This window comes from Taudactylus pleione, unplaced genomic scaffold, assembly GCF_031769625.1.
Source record: "Taudactylus pleione unplaced genomic scaffold, aTauple2 ptg000168l, whole genome shotgun sequence".
NCBI classification, from domain to species: Eukaryota; Metazoa; Chordata; class Amphibia; order Anura; family Myobatrachidae; genus Taudactylus; species Taudactylus pleione.
The window spans coordinates 1,847,280-1,870,104 of record NW_028284570.1 but is presented as its reverse complement, the minus strand read 5'-3'; the positions used below and the strand labels follow the sequence as shown (position 1 = coordinate 1,870,104).

The following is a 22,825-nucleotide window of genomic DNA, read 5'->3' as shown; positions in this document are numbered from 1 at the left end:
TGTCCTGATTTATACAGGACGGTCTTGATTCAGTCAGGACTGATAAAATGTTGGGAGTAATATCCGGCCTAGCAGTGAATAGGTACCACAGCGCCCCTGTCATGGCTACATCCGCTAATGCAGAGATGTACATAGGGTAGGGAGGTGAGGGCGGCTGAGCCCTTCAAAGGTGCTGAGAATGACCCCAGGGAAAGGGTTACACTCACAACATGACACCATCCTAGTATCTGGTCTAATAACTTATATCTATTCGCTAGGAACTAGTCACGTAACGGAGGCACGAGGCACTTTGTGGTGGTAAAATATGAAAAAATCAAAAGTATATATAGTCAATCTCCTGCCTCTGGGTCTGATTCAGAGCCGCTCGTAAGCGGCCGCTCGTTCGCTCCGAGCGATGTTTGCCCAACTGCGCATGCGTACGGATCGTTATACCAGTCAGTGTGGTCGAAATTCATGTGCTCGCAAAATAGTGAATGCCTGATAATTTGAGTGACAGAATGAGGCGTATGTGGGTGGTAACAGGGGAAGGTGCTTGTAAACGGGGAGTGGAGATCAGAACGCAGGCGTGCTTAAAGGTCAAAATGGGCATTTTATGGGTGTGCATAATTAATACAGCAGCGTCATTGACCACGTTACTTGGTTGTTTTATAGTCAGAACTGCTCGCAAGATTGTGGTAGGAAAAACCAACCACAAGAATAGCGAGCAGTTCATACGCTGGTCGATGTACTCGATTAATCTAATAAATAGCGGACATGACGTAGGATGCGAGCGGCCAGGGGGCGTATTTTTTCAAAAAACGACCGCAAGTTTTGTTCGCTCGTTCAGACATAGAGGCGTGAACAGACCGCAAAGAGCGAACGGTTGATTTAAATAGCCACCCCTATTTTCTGGATGAGCGAGCGCTAATTGCGTCCGGCTCTGAATCAGGCCCTCTGTCTTTACTTTTCAGCCCTGTAAAAGTGGAATCCACCGTATAACTGCAACATAAGCAATCTGCCCAGCGCCACCCACCTGTATGGGCAGATATACGCATTCCCCCCCAAGAACTGCACATCTAGATGCAAACTGTAGAAGCCACGCCCCCAGACGGTCACATGTTTTCTGTTACTATGGCTGACATTACACACTACACACTGCTCTGCCTTAGTGATCAGTACGGCAGCTCCCACTTACGTATATTAGAAGACAGAACCAGCAAAACACAGAGACACTCGGATGAAATGATAGAGTTACACCAGCGATATCTACAGACGATCACATAATTCCCAGTAAAAAAATATAATGAAATTGTAATTCCACATCTGTTAGTTACAACTTTGTCTTCTCGTTACCAGAATGGCGAGACGGCGTTACACGTGGCGGCTAAATATGGCAACGTCAAGATGGTCACAGCCCTGATTAATGAAGGAGGGGAAGTCACATGGCAATCAAAGGTGCTTGACGCTTATTAATACTGAATAATAGGTCGTTCTTATCGCTGCCAATATTTCATGCACAGATACAGATTTGTATTTTGCTTGTATCGGAAGCACTGATGACGGTCAGGCTCACACACAAGTGTTTATGTAGATTACTGAAACAGATTCTTCTAGTTGAACAAAACCCTGGAAGTGAAGAAGACATGAACTTTATAACTTTGTATAGAATCTGTTTACAAGTGATACAAAGTGGTGATAAAAAGTAACAAACATCACTTGTAAAACTCATGGACATTAAACTGAGAACATAAATGGAAGGACTGCTATACAGGAAATAAACAGATGGAGCAGCCTTTAGTACATTTATGGTCTCATCTGCTTGGTGCCAACGTGCATAGCCAATAGGAGCATAGATTACATTATACCCCTTTTTAAAATATTATTTGTTCTCAGTATACAGTATAGAGGGAATGGGTATGTAATGCCAGCTGCCGGGATGCCTCCTGTCATAATACCGACAGCGGCATCCCGATGGTTGGTATCCTGACAGGGGTCGGCTAAGTATACTTACCCTTCCCCCTAACCCTCCCTTCTTGTAGCCAAAACCTAACCCTCCCCGTTAGTGCCTGAACCTAAAGGTGGCCACACACATGGCGATCTGCACACAATCAGCCGATGTGTTCGATTTGTGTACGATTTCCCTTGAAACTCTCCGGCAGCTCAGCACACGATCTCCACACGATGTGTCCAATCGTCATACGATCTCTCCTGCATCCAGACTTTCACAGTGCATCATGTCCTAGATTGTCAGATCTGCCCTACAGTACGGCAGGTCTGACAGTGCGCTGTGCGACCAGCAGGGATGATTTTGCCATATTTTACATGATCTGTCGTTCCAATGCGTTGGATTCTGCCAGATCGGGTAAAATATCGCTGTGTGTGTGGGCAGCTTTAGTCTCCCCTCCCCCCTTCATGCCTAAACCCAGAGCCGTAAGTAGACTTTTTGGTGCCCTGTGCCAGAAAGTGCATTGGCGCCCCACTAATTTTTCAAAGGGACATAATGCACCCAAAAAAGGGCCATGGCTTCATGGGGAAGGGCCTGGGTAGAGATGGGAGAGGCCAGGAGATGCTGGGGATGAAATAAGAGGAAGCTACAAGCAAGAATGATAATAAACAGAAATTTGACAGGCCCAAACAGCGCCCCCTGCCCTGCGGTGCCCTGTGCGATGGCACCGGCCGCACTACCCTAGCTATGGCCCTGCCTAAACCTAACCCTCCCCCCTTAGTGACTAACCCTAACCCCCCCCCCCCCAGTGGTGCCTAACCCTCCCCTCTAGAGGTGCCTAATATACTATAAGTATTCGACTGAGTGCAGATCTGGAGACCGATAAGCCATAACATATGGATATAGACTGTGGGGGGAGGGTTAACCTGTGAAAGGGGTGGGTTAGGTATTAGGGGGAGAGTTTGGGTTAGGTATATGGGGGTGGGTTAGGGTTGGGGGAGGGTTAGGGTTAAGCTTAGGGATGGGAGGGTTAGGGTTAGGCTAAGGGGGGGGTTTGGGTTAGGCTGCAGAAGAGTAGGTTTAGGCATTATGGGGAGGGTTAGGCTGCGGGATGGCAGGGTTAGGGTTAGATTGTGGGGGGGAGGGTTGACCTGCGGAAGGGGAGGGTTAGGTATTAAGGGGACAGGAGGGTTAGACTGCGGAAGGGGAGGGTTAGGGTTAGGCTGCGGGATGGGAGGGTTAGGCGGACAGGGGGGGTTAGGGTTAGGCTGGGGGACGGGAGGGTTAGGCTGGGGGACGGGAGGGTTAGGGTTAGGCTGCGGGATGGGAGGGTTAGGCTGCGGGATGGGAGAGTTAGGGTTAGGTGGACAGGGGGGTTAGGGTTAGGCTGCAGGATGGGAGGGTTAGGCTATGGGACGGGAGGGTTAGGCTTAGGCTGTGGGAGGGTGAGGGTTAGGGTTAGACTGCGGAAGGGAGTGTTAGGTAGTAGGTTAGGCTGCGGGATGGGAGGGTTAGGTTGCGGGACGGGAGGGTTAGGGTTTGGCTGCGGAAGGGAGTGTTAGGTATTTTGTTAGGCTGCGGGACGGGAGGGTTAGGCTGCGGGATGGGAGGGTTAGGTGGACAGAGGGGTTAGGGTTAGGCTGCAGGATGGGAGGGTTAGGCTATGGGATGGGAGGGTTAGGCTTAGGCTGTGGGAGGGTGAGGGTTAGGGTTAGACTGCGGAAGGGAGTGTTAGGTAGTAGGTTAGGTTGCGGGACGGGAGGGTTAGGGTTTGGCTGCGGAAGGGAGTGTTAGGTATTTTGTTAGGCTGCGGGACGGGAGGGTTAGGCTGCGGGATGGGAGGGTTAGGGTTAGGTGGACAGGGGGGTTAGGGTTAGGCTGCAGGATGGGAGGGTTAGGCTATGGGACGGGAGGGTTAGGCTTAGGCTGTGGGAGGGTGAGGGTTAGGGTTAGACTGCGGAAGGGAGTGTTAGGTATTAGGTTAGGCTGCGGGATGGGAGGGTTAGGTTGCGGGACGGGAGGGTTAGGGTTTGGCTGCGGGACGGGAGGGTTAGGCTGCGGGATGGGAGGGTTAGGCTGTGGGATTGGAGGGTTAAGGTTAGGCCGCGGGACGGGAGGGTTAGGGTTAGGCTGCGGGACGGGAGGGTTAGGGTTAGGCTGCGGGATGGGAGGTTAGTGTTAGGCTGTGGGACGGGAGGGTTAGGCTGTGGGAGGGGAGGTTGGGGTTAGGCTGTGGGATGGGAGGGTTAGGGTTAGGCTGCGGGACGGGAGGGTTAGGGTTAGGCTGTGGGACGGGAGGGTTAGGCTGCCGGATGGGAGGGTTAGGCTGCGGGTTGGGAGGGCTAGGGTTAGGCTGTGGGATGGGATGGTTAGGGTTAGGCTGCGGGACGGGAAGGTTAGGGTTAGGCTGTGGGACGGGAGGGTTAGGGTTAGGCTGCGGGACGGGAGGGTTAGGCTGTGGGACGGGAGGGTTAGGGTTAGGCTGCGGGACGGGAGGGTTAGGGTTAGGTTGCAGGACGGGAGAGTTAGGTTGCAGGACGGGAGGGTTAGGGTAAGGGTTATAATACGTACCAAATTCTGTCAGGATTCTGACTGTCTGCATAACCCATGGATAACAGCAGCGCCTTCTTCAACAAACCTTTGGCTTGACCTTTCCTTCTAGGGCAACGACTGCACCCAAACAATGGCAGGAAAATGTGCCCCACTCTACCAACCACTAAGGGGCATATTAATAAATTATCAGGAATTGGTCTCTATAATTGTAATATCTTATAGCGGTTTATGGTAGTAATAAGGAATTAAGGGCCTGATTCAGACTCACTCGCTAGCCAGCGTTCCCTCGGAGCTGGCGATGTTTAGCAATGTGCGCATGCGATCGGGAAGCGTACGTGCACCCAGCAAAGACAGCCCGGCTGAATGAGTGACAGGAGAAAGCGTTTGCGGGTTGTAACAGGGGCAGACCACTAGAAATGGGGGGGCAGAGGTGCGAACGCAGGCGTGCCTGAGCGTCTTACCCCCGTTTCAGAGGCGTATATTATTAACAGGCAGCGTCATAGTACACGTCACCTGGTTGAAGTTTACACTGAAGTGCTTGCGGTAGGGTATAGTCAACAATTAGCACTGCAAATGTATCCGATGGTATCCGATGTACCGATGGTTGAGTAGGCTGCAGGACGGGAGGGTTAGGGTTAGGCGGACGGGGGGGGGTTAGGGTTAGGCTGCAGGACGGGAGGGTTAGGCTGCAGGACGGGAGGGTTAGGGTTAGGCGGACGGGGGGGTTAGGGTTAGGCTATGGGACGGGAGGGTTAGGCTTAGACTGTGGGAGGGTTAGGGTTAGGCTGTGGGATGGAAGAGTTAGGGTTAGACTGCGGAAGGGAGTGTTAGTTATTAGGTTAGGCTGCGGGACAGGAGGGTTAAAGTTAGGCTGCAGGACAGGAGGGTTAGGCTGTGGGACGGGGGGTTTTAGGCTTAGGCTATGGGACGGGAGGGTTAGGCTTAGGCTGTGGGAGGGTTCGGGTTAGGCTGTGGGATGGAAGAGTTAGGGTTAGACTGCGGAAGGGAGTGTTAGGTATTAGGTTAGGCTGCAGGACGGGAGGGTTAGGCGGACGGGGGTGTTAGGGTTAGGCTGCAGGAGGGGAGGGTTAGGCTGCGGGAGGGTTAGGCTGCGGGACGGGGGGGTTTAGGCTTAGGCTATGGGACGGAAGGGTTAGGCTTAGGCTGTGGGAGGGTTAGGGTTAGGCTGCGGGATGGAAGTGTTAGGGTTAGACTGCGGAAGGGAGTGTTAGGTATTAGGTTAGGCTGCGGGACGGGAGGGTTAGGGTTAGGCTGTGGGATGGAAGTGTTAGGGTTAGACTGCGGAAGGGAGTGTTAGGTATTAGGTTAGGCTGCGGGACGGGTGGGTTATGGTTAGGCTGTGGGATGGAAGTGTTAGGGTTAGACTGCGGAAGGGAGTGTTAGGTATTAGGTTAGGTTGGGGGACGGGAGGGTTAGGCTGTGGGATGGGAGGGTTAGGCTGTGGGAGGGTTAGGGTTAGGCTGCTGGACGGGAGGGTTAGGCTGCGGGATGGGAGGGTTAGGGTTAGGCTGCGGGATGGCAGGGTTAGGCTGCGGGACGGGAGGGTTAGGGTTAGGCTGCGGGATGGCAGGGTTAGGCTGCGGGACGGGAGGGTTAGGGTTAGGCTGCGGGATGGGAGGGTTAGGTTGCAGGACAGGAGGGTTAGGCTGTGGGATGGGGGGGTTAGGGTTAGGCTGTGGGATGGGGGGGTTAGGCTGTGGGAGGGTTAGGGTTAGGCTGCTGGATGGGAGGGTTAGGCTGCGGGATGGGAGGGTTAGGGTTAGGCTGCGGGATGGCAGGGTTAGGCTGCGGGACGGGAGGGTTAGGGTTAGGCTGCGGGATGGGAGGGTTAGGTTGCAGGACGGGAGGATTAGGCTGTGGGACGGGAGGGTTAGGGTTAGGCTGCGGGTCGGGAGGGTTAGGTTGCAGGACGGGAGGATTAGGCTGTGGGACGGGAGGGTTAGGCTGTGGGATGGGAGGGTTAGGGTTAGGCTGCGGGACGGGAGGGTTAGGCTGCGGGACGGGAAGGTTAGGCTGTGGGACGGGAGGGTTAGGGTTAGGCTGCGGGACGGGAGGGTTAGGCTGCGGGACGGGAGGGTTAGGGTTAGGCTGCGGGACGGGAGGGTTAGGGTTAGGTTGCAGGACGGGAGGGTTAGGTTGCAGGACGGGAGGGTTAGGTTGCAGGACGGGATTGTTAGGGTAAGGGTTATAATACGTACCAAATTCTGTCAGGATTCTGACTGTCTGCATCCTGACCGCCGGGATCCCGTGTTCAACCCATGGATAACAGCAGCGCCTTGACCTTTCCTTCTAGGGCAACGACTGCACCCAAACAATGGCAGGAAAATGTGCCCCATTCTACCAACCACTAAGGGGCATATTAATAAATTATCAGGAATTGGTCTCTATAATTGTAATATCTTATAGCGGTTTATGGTAGTGATAAGGAATTAAGGGCCTGATTCAGACTCACTCGCTAGCCAGCGTTCGCTCGGAGCTGGCGATGTTTAGCAATGTGCGCATGCGATCGGGAAGCGTACGTGCACCCAGCATAGACAGCCCGGCTGAATGAGTGACAGGAGAAGGCGTTTGCGGGTTGTAACAGGGGCAGACCACTAGAAATGGGGGGGCAGAGGTGCAAACGCAGGCGTGCCTGATCGTCTTACCCCTGTTTCAGAGGCGTATATTATTAACAGGCAGCGTCATAGTACACGTCACCTGGTTGAAGTTTACACTGAAGTGCTTGCGGTAGGGTATAGTCAACCATTAGCACTGCGAATGCATCCGATGGTATCCGATGTACCGATGGTTGCATACACTTCCTGGAGATGACGTGCGCTAGTGGGCGTCTTCGGACATGCTGGTGGGCATCTGCATATACAAAGCGATCGCACGCCAAGACATAGTGGGCGTGCATATGCCTTGCCGCGCGATCGCCTGCCTTGCTGAGAGTGTTCCGATTTTGCATACGCTGGGTGCGAACGTACGCATCTAGCGAGCGGGTCTGAATCAGGCCCTAAGCACCAACCGAATGTACCATTGTGACAGCCGTCCCTACGATGTGTATGCGATCACTTCTTGGTTCGGGACGCGTTTTGTCGCATGTGCGTTTTGCTGGCTGCGCATGTGCGAGCAGGAATCCATCGGATCCCTCTGCTGGAACAATCTGCAGGGTATATCCCGTATGCTACAATGGCTGCGCTATTTGAAGATGCCAAGCTCTGGATATGCTTCACATTCCGCAGCCTGGTCAATTCGCCATTTCTGCAGCCCCCATAGAAGCAATTTGCAACCAACACAGCCTAAGCCAATGAGAAATCCCCCAATAAGCCAGCAGTGTTTGGCAGGCAGGGCCAGTGACACGATACCTGGGAATCTGCAGCGTGGGGGCCCCCTGCCCTAATGTCCATCAATCCGAGCCTCTCGGTGCATGGTGTACGTCCATATGCCCCCAATAGATTGCTCCACCACCATGCTGGCAGCTCTGCATATACCGTATGAGCCGGCACGCAAGGTGCAGTAATTCTGCAGCAAACTCTGCACCAGCCCCATTGTCTGGCTCCGGGGCACAGAGAGGGGGGAGGGGGTGGGTACTAATTACCTGGGCCCTTGCTTGCTGGAGGGCCCCAGCAGGGGCATGGCATACCTCACAGCCGCCCAGCACATGCTGCTGTGTGCTGGGCTGCAGGGGGAGGCTGCTCACTTCTTCTGAGCAACAGCAATCTCCTCTGCCTGTCGCAGGGGAGCGATCACACTGATCGCGCCCCCCCTCACCACGCCGCAGCGCAATTGTTTTCCTCAACAGGGGCGTGGCCACCTTCCACGATTAGGTCACGCGCTCTTCACCCGGGCAGACTCTTAACGAAGCTGCACAGGCTTTCACGCGGTCTGCTTGTCATTTGAAGGCAAAGTTGGGGGGGGGGGGTGAAGGAAGAGGAGAGGATATCAGTGTGAAAACAGAGCTTAGAGGAATATTTCAAAGCCTCTCTGCTCAGCACATGTGACTGTAATTGCCATTAATAGCAGTCTGGGGAAATGTAATTGCCAAGCTGCTTCTTATAGTGTGCCCCAGTGATTTATGTTAAAACAGATAAAATAAAATATATATATATATCTCAATCTCTGTAATTTTAAACAAGATTTTAAACAAGATTGATATTGTCAAAAGGTCGACAGAAAATAGTTGACACAAAAGTGGTCAACGCATTTTGTTTGTTCTCTAACCCGAATCTTCACCCTAACCCAACCCTTGGTGCCTAACACTCCCTACTGGTGCCTAACCCTAACCGTCCCTCCTAGAGCCTAAGCATAACCCTCCGGTAAGTGCCTAACCATAACCCTAAAAGAAAACAATGAACTTTGCCTTCATAGTCAAAGTTGGTTTTGAAAATCACCCCATCTGCATATATTTGCATACTTTCCTGGGATTAAAAATATTCCTAAATCTGGAGCTTCCAGTTACTTGCCAATTATTGCATCTTTTTTTTTGTACTTGCTCAGATATTGGCGCTGTCTAGCCCATGTGGGACAAGCTTGTGGGAGAAGCATTTAGACAGAATATTCTGTTCCATATTGTAGATGCTCTGACTGAAGATATAGGAGAATCTTCTTGTTCTCAAATAGTCGCTTAATGCAATCTCAGTATTGCCAATACCCATCACTAGTTGGGCTTCTTGCTCATGCTAAACTGTTTTGTCACTTAATGTAACTTTAGAGTAATAACTTTTACAGTGTTCACTAATCAACCCCCTTGTGATGAATGTTCACTTACTGGTGTCTGGGTGCAGAGTTCTGCATCATTTGTGATGTTTGCTGTAGCCCACAATAATGCTTTCTTTAGGAGCATGTACATAGGCTTTGCTTCCAAATATTCTGTTTTACAAGTCCGGTTCCTTCTATTAAATAACTAATGGGGAGTTTCTGCTTTAGTAATTCCAAGTAAGTGGTTTTAAAGATAGCAGACTGTCCAAATTTCTCCTGGTATCCAGATAGATGTTTGACAATAAAATGGTTGACCGTTATTAGGCCGACACCAAACGGACAGACAACATTCAATAGGTCATCAGGGACAGAAGGATGACCGGTAGAAAAAGGTCGATAGTGCAAAAGGTCAACAGGGTTAGAAGGTCGACATGTTCAAATGGTTAACACAAAAATGGTCGACCCGTGTTTTTTATGCATTTTCAACATTTTTAGGGTTAGGCACTAGGGGGAGGATTAGGATTAAATAAAAAAAATGTGTCTATCATTTGAACTTGTCAACCTTTTAACCCTGTTGACATTTCAGTTGATCTTTTGCGTGTCGACCATTTGGTGTCGACCGATTGTCTTTTTTATTTTTGATCTTTTATAACACATTCATTTCTCCTTGCAAGTATACGGTTTACATTTCTACAGTGTATCAAGAAAACGACTTCAACAAATGTTCATTCTTTCTGCAATATCATTTTGCTCCTGGTTGTATGGCGCACGCTTTCCTAGAATTGTTTGTGTCTTCTTCCTGTCCCGTTATCTGCAGAGAGAAGGTTTGCATCCTGCCAAATGTATTGCTTACATGGGCATGATATTCCTGGAGTTTCTCTGGTGATGTCTCCTTACTTCCTGGCAGATAATGGATGTACCTACAGCTGGTGGATCTGCGCCGTAGTCTCAGAATCATTGCCCCAACTTAGTCATGTTAGATATAAAAAAAATATTACTCTTGTAGGATAAATGAGTCGCATCAATCTGTTATACATTTATTAATCACAGAATAACGTCTGAGACATATTTATTGCATACAAGAACGCAGACGCAGGCATGACACCCCCCCGAAACGGTCGCAATACGCCTGCGTTTTTGCTTCCATTGCTCGTTACCTCCTCCAGTCGCTCCCTGTCTGTCATTAACAGTAAATACTCGCTGCAAACGACTACGATAATGTACAACGGTGCCTGTTCAGGTGGACGATTATCGCTCAACCGCGAAAACATCGGCAGAGCGTACATCTGAGTCAGACCATTTATTAATAACAAAAATGACATTTAGATGCAGAAACTGTCTGAGCTGTAGGGGAGATTTAATCCTCAGCCACGGCCATAAAGCGCCTCCCGGAAGGGTTTGGCGAATGCACTTTGGGACCCGTGACCTCTGTAATTTTACCTGCCTGGCTCACAGGAAAATGATCAGTGTCCGAGCACCATAATTTAGCTGTAGCGTGAGACTGAATTCTTCATGATGTGCCACCGCCATGTTCAGCTGCGCACATCACCGTATACTACGGTAGCCAAACAGCCTCTATGGGGCGCGAGGATGTAAGAGGGGTGCAGGTGTACGTCAGTTCCTTACCTTGCGTCGCACCCTCTCACCTTCAGGCCGTGTGTTGAACGGGCGGTCCTGGAACTCCCAAATAGAACACGGACACGATGACCTAGGAGGAAGGAGACGATGTGAGTACCGTCCTTCCTCACGTCGACCGACACGCCCTACCGAACCGAGGGATAAATTCAGGTTTTAAGTGAAGATCATCATTGGCACTTTTGGCCTCAGATCCCGAATTTTCACCTATCGGCACTCACGCACCAGGTGAAGATCCGTCCTTGCACTGGGTTGCAAGGTTCACCGTCCGCCCAGAAGGAAGCAAGGATAGGCAGTGCCAAACAAACAGGGAGAGACAGTACACACAGATATTTCTCACCGTGTCCACTCTTGCTCTTCGTCCGCTTTCTCGCCTACAGGTCCCTGTAAGGAGATATAAACCACAGCCGTGCAGGGCCTAAACCTATGTCACGCAACTACACATACTTAAACGACATCGCCCTCAACCTACAGTGTGTGTAGTGCGACATGTATAACAATAACTGAACTTTTACCCTGCACGGAACACCAATCACAGATTATAAGTACACAAGAGCAAAACACGGTGCTGTCGGTGCTACTCTTCTCAGTGACTGGAGAAACGCTACCTCATTGGTGGGAGCCGGACAGCTCTCCACCACTGCTCACACCTCTAATCATCTGCGCAGGGGCTGCCTTTCTATATCAGTGGCTCTCTAATAGGCTCTTGACCCTGGGCCTAACGCCCAAGGTCTTACCAGCGGCACAGGCCTTGTGCCTGCCTACTGCAGGCTACACGAGGGACTTGGGCCTACTGCCCAGAGTCCCCTTTCCAAAACGTGGCTCAGGCCTATGGGCCTGCCTAATGATGGGGCTTACTATGTAAGGCCTAGTGCCCTCCTGTATGGGCACAGGCCTAGGCCTGGTTTATGGCCACGGGCCTGGTGCCCGCCTACTTTATTAAATAGTGGCCTGGGCCTAGTACCCAGACCACTTACACCTAATCAAGGGGAAATCCTCTTATTGGGCCTAATGCCCGCTACTGAGCCCCGGGCCTTGTGCCCGCCTATTTGCTCACGGCCTAGTGCCCGACAATACCCCACGGGCCTAGTGCCCGACAGCCCTGGTGGTCTAGGGAGGGGGTATATGGTAGGTCTCATGGAGGGCCTACCTGCTCCGTTGGAAGAGGCTGCGGGGGGAACTTCGTGGAGCTCTTTTACTTCCCTCCCCCGCAGTGCTCTCCGGTCCTCAGCCGCATTCTTCGGCCACTGGCCCGTCCTGGCCAGCGGCACCGCCTCTTCCTCTCTTCTTCCAGCCGGTGCCGCCTGTCTTCTTTCTTGACAGCAGCGTCTTCTGGCCCCTGTTGACGCAACGATCTTCTGCTCTTCGGGAGGTCTTCTCTCCGCCGCCGAACTCTCTTTTCCCGCTCAGTGCCGTCTAATACAAGACGGCGCGAGTGGGCGGAGCTCTGATGCAGCGAGCCGCGATTGGCTCATTGCGTCATCCTCCTATTTGCTGCTGGCCCGCGAGCCGGGTTTGGCTTGCGGCCAGAGCCAAACACCCGCCGCCGTAACCAGGCTGCCGGGCGGCGTGCTACAGTAAGCACGCACCCGGAGCCAAGTACAGAGCGCCGCGCCCGATGCTTGACCGGCGCTGGGAACAGGTACTATGTCCCAGCGCTGGCTACCAGCCGCTTCTTGGCTGCCGGTCGCCAAGCTCCGCTGACGCCACTGTACCGCCGGCACTGGTGAAAGGGACCATGCGGTCCCTTCACCAGGTGTCCACGGCGTCTGCACCGATGCTGGGGGACATCAATGTCCCAGCGTCGGCAACGGATGTGTCCCGCGGAGGACACATCCTCTCTGCCTGCCCCTGCAGCTCTGCTGATGCTGGGATCAAACACTTGATCCCAGCACAGCCTTCCACAAGGAGAGGGTTAGCCATGTTGCCGATTGTGAGACGCCTTTGTGATGAACTGAGGGCCTGATTCAGACCCGCTCGCGAGCGCTATGCGCTCGCAAGCGGGTCGATGGTGGCCAAGTGAGCATGCGCACGATGGAGCCTGCCACGTCATGCGCATGCGCGAGACCCGATAGCGACGGGCAAACTGTCGCTCCGGGTCTCGTACCAAAGGGGGCGTGCTGTTGATGTTGAGTGACAGCACGCCCCCTTTGGTGGGCGGGCCAGGGGCGTGGCTGCCCAGACGGAGGCGTGGGAACGCCTACCGTCTGGGGCCGGCCCCACTGACATCACAAGTGATGTCAGTGGGAGAGCTTTGGGCTCTGTTAGAGCCGAAAGCTCTCTGGGGCTTGCGGCACGAGACCCTACCACAAGGGTCTCATCGCAAGCACGATGGTCTTGACCATCGCGACCATCATCATGGCCGCTCGCTATTGCTATGCGAGCGGCCAGGAGGCCGTTCGAAAAAACCAGAAGGCCGGCCCTGATTCAGAGTGAGCGCTCTGTCAGAGCGTCCGGCTCTGAATCAGGCCCTGAATCTTCCCCATAAAACAGTTGTTGCCCATATGACAGGGTAATAATTCTCTCTCTAACAAATCACTTTTTTAAAGAAAGTTTATAAAAAGTTTTTAATAACTGCTGAAATCATGTCATTTTTGCAATTCAAAACCCAAAATTTAGATTTAAAATCCAAATTCCGAATCGCGGGAAGATCAGAGCCGTGACCCCGAATTTATCCGGATCTCCTCAGGAGATGAGAACTGCGGCTCGGATCTATCCGGATTCACGAAATTCGGATTTCTGGCGAACCGAACTACACCTCTCCTCCAAATTTTTTTAATATGCTGTATGTGAATAAGAGACCTCTCCTATGGAACCCTAATATGAGAGGTCTCTCCTATGGAAACCTAATATGAGAGGTCTCTCCTATGGAAACCTAATATGAGAGGTCTCTCCTATGGAAACCTAATATAAGAGGCCTCTCCTATGGAAACCTTATATAAGAGGCCTCTCCTATGGAAACCTTATATAAGAGGCCTCTCCTATGGAAACCTTATATAAGAGGTCTCTCCTATGGAAACCTAATATAAGAGGTCTCTCCTATGGAAACCTAATATAAGAAGCCTCTCCTATGGAAACCTAATATAAGAGGCCTCTCCTATAATGGAAACCTAATATAAGAGGCCTCTCCTGTGGAATCCTAATATAAGAGGCCTCTCCTATGGAAACCTAATATAAGGTGCCTCTCCTATGGATACCTAATATAAGAGGCCTCTCCTATGGAATCCTAATATAAGAGGCCTCTCCTATGGAATCCTAATATAAGAGGCCTCTCCTATGGATACTCTAATATAAGAGGCCTCTCCTATGGATACTCTAATATAAGAGGCCTCTCCTGTGGAAACTTAATATAAGAGGCCTCTCCTATGGAATCCTAATATAAGAGGCTTCTCCTATGGAATCCTAATATAAGAGGCTTCTCCTATGGAATCCTAATATAAGAGGCCTCTCCTATGGAAACCTAATATAAGAGGCCTCTCCTATGGATACCTAATATAAGAGGCCTCTCCTGTGGAATCCTAATATAAGAGGCCTCTCCTGTGGAATCCTAATATAAGAGGCCTCTCCTGTGGAAACCTAATATAAGGTGCCTCTCCTATGGATACCTAATATAAGAGGCCTCTCCTGTGGAATCCTAATATAAGAGGCCTCTCCTCTGGAATCCTAATATAAGAGGCCTCTCCTGTGGAAACCTAATATAAGGTGCCTCTCCTATGGAAACCTAATATAAGTGGCATCTCCTATGGAATCCTAATATAAGAAGCCTGTCCTATGGAAACCTAATATAAGGTGCCTCTCCTATGGAATCCTAATATAAGAGGCCTCTCCTATGGATACCTAATATAAGAGGCCTCTCCTATGGATACCTAATATAAGAGGCCTCTCCTATGGAAACCTAATATAAGAGGCCTCTCCTATGGAAACCTAATATAAGAGGCATCTCCTATGGATACCTAATATAAGAAGCCTCTCCTATGGAAACCTAATATAAGAGGCATCTCCTATGGAATCCTAATATAAGAAGCCTGTCCTATGGAAACCTAATATAAGGTGCCTCTCCTATGGAATCCTAATATAAGAGGCCTCTCCTATGGAATCCTAATATAAGAGGCCTCTCCTATGGGATCCTAATATAAGAGGCCTCTCCTATGGAAACCTAATATAAGAGGCCTCTCCTATGGAATCCTAATATAAGAAGCCTGTCCTATGGAAACCTAATATAAGGTGCCTCTCCTATGGAATCCTAATATAAGAGGCCTCTCCTATGGAATCCTAATATAAGAGGCCTCTCCTATGGGATCCTAATATAAGAGGCCTCTCCTATGGAATCCTAATATAAGAGGCCTCTCCTATGGATACTCTAATATAAGAGGCCTCTCCTATGGATACTCTAATATAAGAGGCCTCTCCTGTGGAAACTTAATATAAGAGGCCTCTCCTATGGAATCCTAATATAAGAGGCTTCTCCTATGGAATCCTAATATAAGAGGCTTCTCCTATGGAATCCTAATATAAGAGGCCTCTCCTATGGAAACCTAATATAAGAGGCCTCTCCTATGGATACCTAATATAAGAGGCCTCTCCTGTGGAATCCTAATATAAGAGGCCTCTCCTGTGGAATCCTAATATAAGAGGCCTCTCCTGTGGAAACCTAATATAAGGTGCCTCTCCTATGGATACCTAATATAAGAGGCCTCTCCTGTGGAATCCTAATATAAGAGGCCTCTCCTCTGGAATCCTAATATAAGAGGCCTCTCCTGTGGAAACCTAATATAAGGTGCCTCTCCTATGGAAACCTAATATAAGTGGCATCTCCTATGGAATCCTAATATAAGAAGCCTGTCCTATGGAAACCTAATATAAGGTGCCTCTCCTATGGAATCCTAATATAAGAGGCCTCTCCTATGGATACCTAATATAAGAGGCCTCTCCTATGGATACCTAATATAAGAGGCCTCTCCTATGGAAACCTAATATAAGAGGCCTCTCCTATGGAAACCTAATATAAGAGGCATCTCCTATGGATACCTAATATAAGAAGCCTATGGAAACCTAATATAAGAGGCATCTCCTATGGAATCCTAATATAAGAAGCCTGTCCTATGGAAACCTAATATAAGGTGCCTCTCCTATGGAATCCTAATATAAGAGGCCTCTCCTATGGAATCCTAATATAAGAGGCCTCTCCTATGGGATCCTAATATAAGAGGCCTCTCCTATGGAAACCTAATATAAGAGGCCTCTCCTATGGAATCCTAATATAAGTGTGCTCATTTTTCTCTATGGGATCCCACAAGTTATTTTATGGCATTTGCGCAGTGTTTTATTATGATGGAAATGTTATTACGAGACTTGGCAACAGTCAATGGTCTATTTTTATCATTATAACTGTAATATTCAGTATTACTCAGAGAGATAAGTGAATGGCCTCTGTTACTGGAAACCAGTTATGTGCTTCCTGATGTGATTATCTTTAACTCTAATATGACGTCTTTATTTGTCATCTTATATATAAAATTCATTGGTCTGTTTATCTGTCCGGTTATGCATTCAGACACCCCTGCACCGATTGGGATGAAACCAACACAAGGTGGTTCAGTTGGCTCCTGGACAGGTTTTAGGGGGGTTAGGGTCCCGGTCGGACCTCCCTTTGGTGTACGCTGAGCAGAACTTTGACCAGGGGAGCCTGTACTAAGCCTTCCACTGGATGGATTTGGCTGTAAATGTCACAGAGTGGTAACATTGGATCCCAGAAGACATACTAGGGGGTTAAGGTTACGGTCGGACCTCCCATTGGTGTACGCTGCGTAGAACTTTGACCCGGGGAGCCTGCTCTGGGCCTTCCACTGGATGGATTTGGATGAAGACTTCACAGAGGGGTGGCATTTGGTTTGGGATGCCTAATGCAGTGGTTGGGGTCCCGGTCAGACATCACGATGGAGTGCGCCGGGCAGAACTTTCACCCAGGGAGGTTGTTCTGGGTCTTCCACTGGATGGATTTGCACAACATCACATAATAAAACTTAATAACTTGATATATAAAATTAATTTTGTTTGTCTTTCTGTCCGGTTATGCATTTGGACATCCCTGCATCGATCGGGATGAAACCAACGCGAGGTGGTCCAATTGGATCCTGGACAGGTTTTAGGGGAGTTAGGGTACCGGTAGGACCTCCCGTTGGTGTACGCTGGGCAGAACTTGGCCCAGGGAGCCTGTTCTGAGCCTCCCCCCCCCATGGATTTGGACAAAAATTTCACAGAGTGGTAACATTGGGTCCCAGAAGACACACTAGGGGGTTGTATTCTCGGTCAAACATCCCGTTGGTGTACACTGGGCAGAACTTTGACCCGGGGACACTGGCCAGGACTTTGAACCGGGGAGCCTGTTCTGAGCCTTCCACTGGATGGTATTGGATGAAAACTTCACAGAGGAGTGGCAATTGGTCTGGAATGCCTAATGGAGTGGTTTGGGTCCTGGTCGGACCTCGCGGTGGAGTGCATCCAGAACTTTGCTCCAGGGGGTCTGTTCTAAGCCTTCTATTGGATGGATTTGGACCACATCACATAATTTGGACGAAAACTTCATAGAGTGGTAACATTGGAATCCAGAAGACATACTAGGGGGATGAAGATCCGGTCGGACCTCCCTTTGGTGTACGCTGGGCAGAACTTTGACCCGGGGAGCTTGTTCTGTGCCTTCCCCTGGATGGATTTGGATAAAAACTTCACAGAGGGGTGGCTGGGGTGCATAATAGAGTGGTTGGGGTCCCGGTCTAATTTTATGGCGGAGTACGCCACTCAGAACTTTGACCCAGGGAGACGGTTCTGGGCCTTCCACTGGATGGATTTGGACGACATCCCATAATAAAACTTAACCTACACTTTTAACCCGGCAACGCCGGGTACATCAGCTAGTATATAATATAACAGAATCGGGCAATCCTTGGCTCTCCACTTGTCGTGAACTGTACGACCCAGCATGCCCTGCCGAAGTCTAGCAATGCATGCTGGGATCTGTAATTCAGTATAATCTGTGACTTTGGGGTTGATATTATCAAGCAGGGAAAAGAGTGGATAAGTAGACCAGTTGAAGATGTTGCCCATAGCAACCAATTATCTTTGATGAAGCATTTATCAAGCATTTGTTCTGATAGGTAGTAGCTGGTTGCTATGGGCAACGTCTCCACTCTTGATACATCAACCCCTGCGTTACTGATCTACTAGTGGAAGTGTAATTTATATCGTGCCTTTATCTCCCCAGACGAGAGAGAATGCGCTCCACACCGCCGTCCGCCACTGCTATCTGCCCATCGTAGAACTTATACTCAACTATTTGGCGAATGAAATGAGCGAGGCTGACGCTATATCTTATGTAAACCAGCCCAACCAGGTATGTTGTTATATGTTTTCTGGACATACTAATATAAACATTACAGTCAGCAATTAGGGGTATACTGTACGTATGACAAAGCAGCGATACGTGTACTTTCCCAGCTATGGAAAACTCTCTTTTTGCCGCAATCGATGAATAAAATCAGGCAGCTGAGCAATGGCGGCCTCCAGCCAGCTTGTTAGACGTAGACAGCAAATCTTTATCAGGCTTCCCTTTGTGCTTTTCATCCATGTCTTCATATAATCAGGCAGAGTGAGTTATCCCCGTTGCTCTCCAGTGATCTCTGCATTGGACACAATAGCTGCTTTATGTCACATCACAGAGCAATGAGGAAAGTAACAGCTCCAACCAGATGCTATACAGTCGTGGCTGAAAACCACAGAAGGGGGGAAAAAAATAATATAATAAGGTGATCTGAAAAAGTCCAACGCACCCTACAGAACAACAGAGGAGTCTGCGATCAAACTGCATTTATATTAAGCTTTTAATATCTGAGAAACCGCCGTTCTCCAGCCTCCTCTGTTCCGGCAATTATTACTTTCTTTCCTCCCATTTGCCAAAAAATAAAACAGGGATAAAAGTAGCAAATGTTTTATTTCCTTGGTAATATCTCATCATGTATAATGTGAGTCTAAGGGCCTGATTCAGCAAGGAACGCAGTTGCTTATACGCACGCAATCTGTCGAATGTTGCGTACGGCGCATGCGTTGCAAACTAGCCACTGTGATCGGGACAGCGATCGCAGAGGAGAGGCAGACCCATGGCAGAGTGATTGACAGGAAGTGCCATTTATGGGTGGCAACAGGGGGGGGGTTTGGGTGTTGGGCAAACGCAGGCGTGCCAGTGCATTTCAATGGCATTACAAGGGCGTGCATAAATTAGTCACTGCGATACCAGCTCTGGGCTTCATTAACTGTCCGATGTTACTCGATGTTACCGATTGTTTCTCTATGTTGCCCTAGTATACGGATGAGAGTCAGGGGAAGTGAGCGTCCTTATGTCAGGCCGCGATGAATGCAGACATTTACATATCGCCGCTGATATTAGCAACTGCGTTGCGCACATATAAGCAGAATAGCGATCCGTAGTGAATCAGGCCGTAAATCAGCAGCAATTGCTTCGCAGTAAGCCGGAAACATGAACTGTTCTGCCTTTGTTTTAGGAAGGAGAGACCCCTCTGCACCTCTCTGCCGCCATTACCAGAGACATGATCCACTATGAGGGGGAGGATGTGAGAATCATCAGGCTGCTTATGGAGCACGATGCGGATATCGCCTGCAGCACCACACAGGTAACGCTGGGGAAACGCATCATCACAAGCAATGCTCAAAGTGCCTCACGCCTCTGTCAGAGACAGTTGACTCATACTGTGCCTCACTCCTCTGTCAGAGACAGCTGACTCATACTGTGCCTCATGCCTCTGTCAGAGACAGGTGACTCATACTGTGCCTCACTCCTCTGTCAGAGACAGGTGTCTCATACTGTGCCTCACGCCTCTGTCAGAGACAGGTGACTCATACTGTGCCTCATGCCTCTGTCAGAGACAGGTGACTCATACTGTGCCTCATGCCTCTGTCAGAGACAGCTGACTCATACTGTGCCTCATGCCTCTGTCAGAGACAGGTGACTCATACTGTGCCTCACTCCTCTGTCAGAGACAGGTGTCTCATACTGTGCCTCACGCCTCTGTCAGAGACAGGTGACTCATACTGTGCCTCATGCCTCTGTCAGAGACAGCTGACTCATACTGTGCCTCATGCCTCTGTCAGAAACAGGTGACTCATACTGTGCCTCATGCCTCTGTCAGAAACAGGTGACTCATACTGTGCCTCACTCCTCTGTCAGAGACAGGTGTCTCATACTGTGCCTCACGCCTCTGTCAGAGACAGGTGACTCATACTGTGCCTCACGCCTCTGTCAGAGACAGGTGACTCATACTGTGCCTCACACCCTCTGTCAGAGACAGGTGACTCATACTGTGCCTCACACCCTCTGTCAGAGACAGGTGACTCATACTGTGCCTCACTCCTCTGTCAGAGACAGGTGACTCATACTGTGCCTCACACCCTCTGTCAGAGACAGGTGACTCATACTGTGCCTCACTCCTCTGTCAGAGACAGGTGACTCATACTGTGCCTCACTCCTCTGTCAGAGACAGGTGTCTCATACTGTGCCTCACGCCTCTGTCAGAGACAGGTGTCTCATACTGTGCCTCACGCCTCTGTCAGAGACAGGTGACTCATACTGTGCCTCACTCCTCTGTCAGAGACAGGTGTCTCATACTGTGCCTCACGCCTCTGTCAGAGACAGGTGACTCATACTGTGCCTCATGCCTCTGTCAGAGACAGCTGACTCATACTGTGCCTCATGCCTCTGTCAGAAACAGGTGACTCATACTGTGCCTCATGCCTCTGTCAGAAACAGGTGACTCATACTGTGCCTCACTCCTCTGTCAGAGACAGGTGTCTCATACTGTGCCTCACGCCTCTGTCAGAGACAGGTGACTCATACTGTGCCTCACGCCTCTGTCAGAGACAGGTGACTCATACTGTGCCTCACACCCTCTGTCAGAGACAGGTGACTCATACTGTGCCTCACACCCTCTGTCAGAGACAGGTGACTCATACTGTGCCTCACTCCTCTGTCAGAGACAGGTGACTCATACTGTGCCTCACACCCTCTGTCAGAGACAGGTGACTCATACTGTGCCTCACTCCTCTGTCAGAGACAGGTGACTCATACTGTGCCTCACTCCTCTGTCAGAGACAGGTGTCTCATATTGTGCCTCACGCCTCTGTCAGAGACAGGTGTCTCATACTGTGCCTCACGCCTCTGTCAGAGACAGGTGACTCATACTGTGCCTCACACCCTCTGTCAGAGACAGGTGACTCATACTGTGCCTCACTCCTCTGGCAGAGACAGGTGACTCATACTGTGTCTCACACCCTCTGTCAGAGACAGGTGACTCATACTGTGCCTCACACCCTCTGTCAGAGACAGGCGACTCATACTGTGCCTCACACCCTCTGTCAGAGACAGGCGACTCATACTGTGCCTCACACCCTCTGTCAGAGACAGGTGACTACTCCATGTTCCTCTCCCACCTCCTCCAAACCGCTTTACATTTTCCCCAGAAGTCCTGCACAGTTACTGGGCCCTGGTACCTGATTCACAGTTGTACCCTATTCCGATGTTTTCGCAGTTTATCGATAATCATCAATCTATGCCTGCGTCTGAGTCGCTCTGCGCGTGCAACAAGGTGCATTACCATAGTCGCTCACATCGACTATTTATTTGCTTCAGGGAGCGTTTGGGGAGGTAACGGGGAGTGGCGGCTCACACAGCAGGTGCATCGCGACCGTGTCACATCCTGTGCTGCGATCCCGTATGCAAGAAATATGGCTCTGGTGCCTCTGTCCTGCGCCCATTCTGCACGACCAGGGGCAAACGCAGGATTTTTACACTCACAAACATACGGGATTCGGTCAAAATCCTGACGGTCGGGATGTTGGCACTTAGAATGTCGGCACCGGAATCCCAACACCTGTCAGAATCTGGGGGCCAGCATCCCGATGTTAAGTACTGGGGGAGCGTTAGGCACTAAGGGGGGGAGGTTAGGTTAAGGCATAAGGGGGTAGAGGGGTAGGGAGAGGGGGAGGGTTAGTATACTGACCGACAAAGGTCGGTATCCTAACCCTGTCGGAATGCCGGCATCAGGATTCTGACCGCTGGGATCCTGATGGCCGACATCCCTTACCCAACCCCATACATACATACATACATACATACATACATACATACATAATACACATATGTCACACATACCTTACACACATATGTCACACATGCCTTACACACATATGTCACACATACCTTACACACATATGTCACACATACCTTACACACACATGTCACACATACCTTACACACACGTCACACATACCTTACACATATCTTACACACATATGTCACACATACCTTACACACACGTCACACATACCTTACACACACGTCACACATACCTTACACACACGTCACACATACCTTACACACATATGTCACACATACCTTACACACATATGTCACACACATCTTACACACACATGTAACACATAACTTACACATACCTTACACACATGTCACACATCTTACACACATCACACATACCTTACACATACCTTACACACACATGTCACACATACCTTACACACACATGTCACACATACCTTACACACACACGTCACACATACCTTACACACACGTCACACATACCTTACACACACATGTCACACATAATCTGTCTCTCTTACCTTGCAGTAGCTGCAGGTAACAGATGGGTATCAGACACAATGTAATTAGGCCCCTCCCCTTAGCGGCAAAATGCCAAGATTCACGGGTCAGTTCCAAGGGGGCGGAGCCAAAATGATACAAATCTAATGGTATTGTGTCATATTGACTCCACCTCCTCCCCATTGGTTAACAAAATGGAAATCCTCGATAATGGCGCTGTAAAAAATTAATTAAAAGTATTGCAGCTGTAAAGGAGCTTGTCAGTCCTCCTAACTGTATCCCAAGGACACTAAACAGAAATATGGAATCGGACACAGCGCTGAACCATA

The 22,825-nt window shown here is 49.9% G+C and overlaps 1 protein-coding gene across 1 annotated transcript in view; it reads left to right on the top strand.

The window, feature by feature from the left end:
- The window catches only part of LOC148521400 (uncharacterized), a 206,981-nt gene that overhangs the window by 97,973 nt on the left and 86,183 nt on the right, over positions 1–22,825 (top strand). Inside the window, 3 exon segments of the mRNA XM_088475227.1 lie at positions 1,336–1,434; positions 18,075–18,203; positions 19,369–19,497. Coding sequence (XP_088331353.1) covers positions 1,336–1,434; positions 18,075–18,203; positions 19,369–19,497 — 357 coding nt within the window.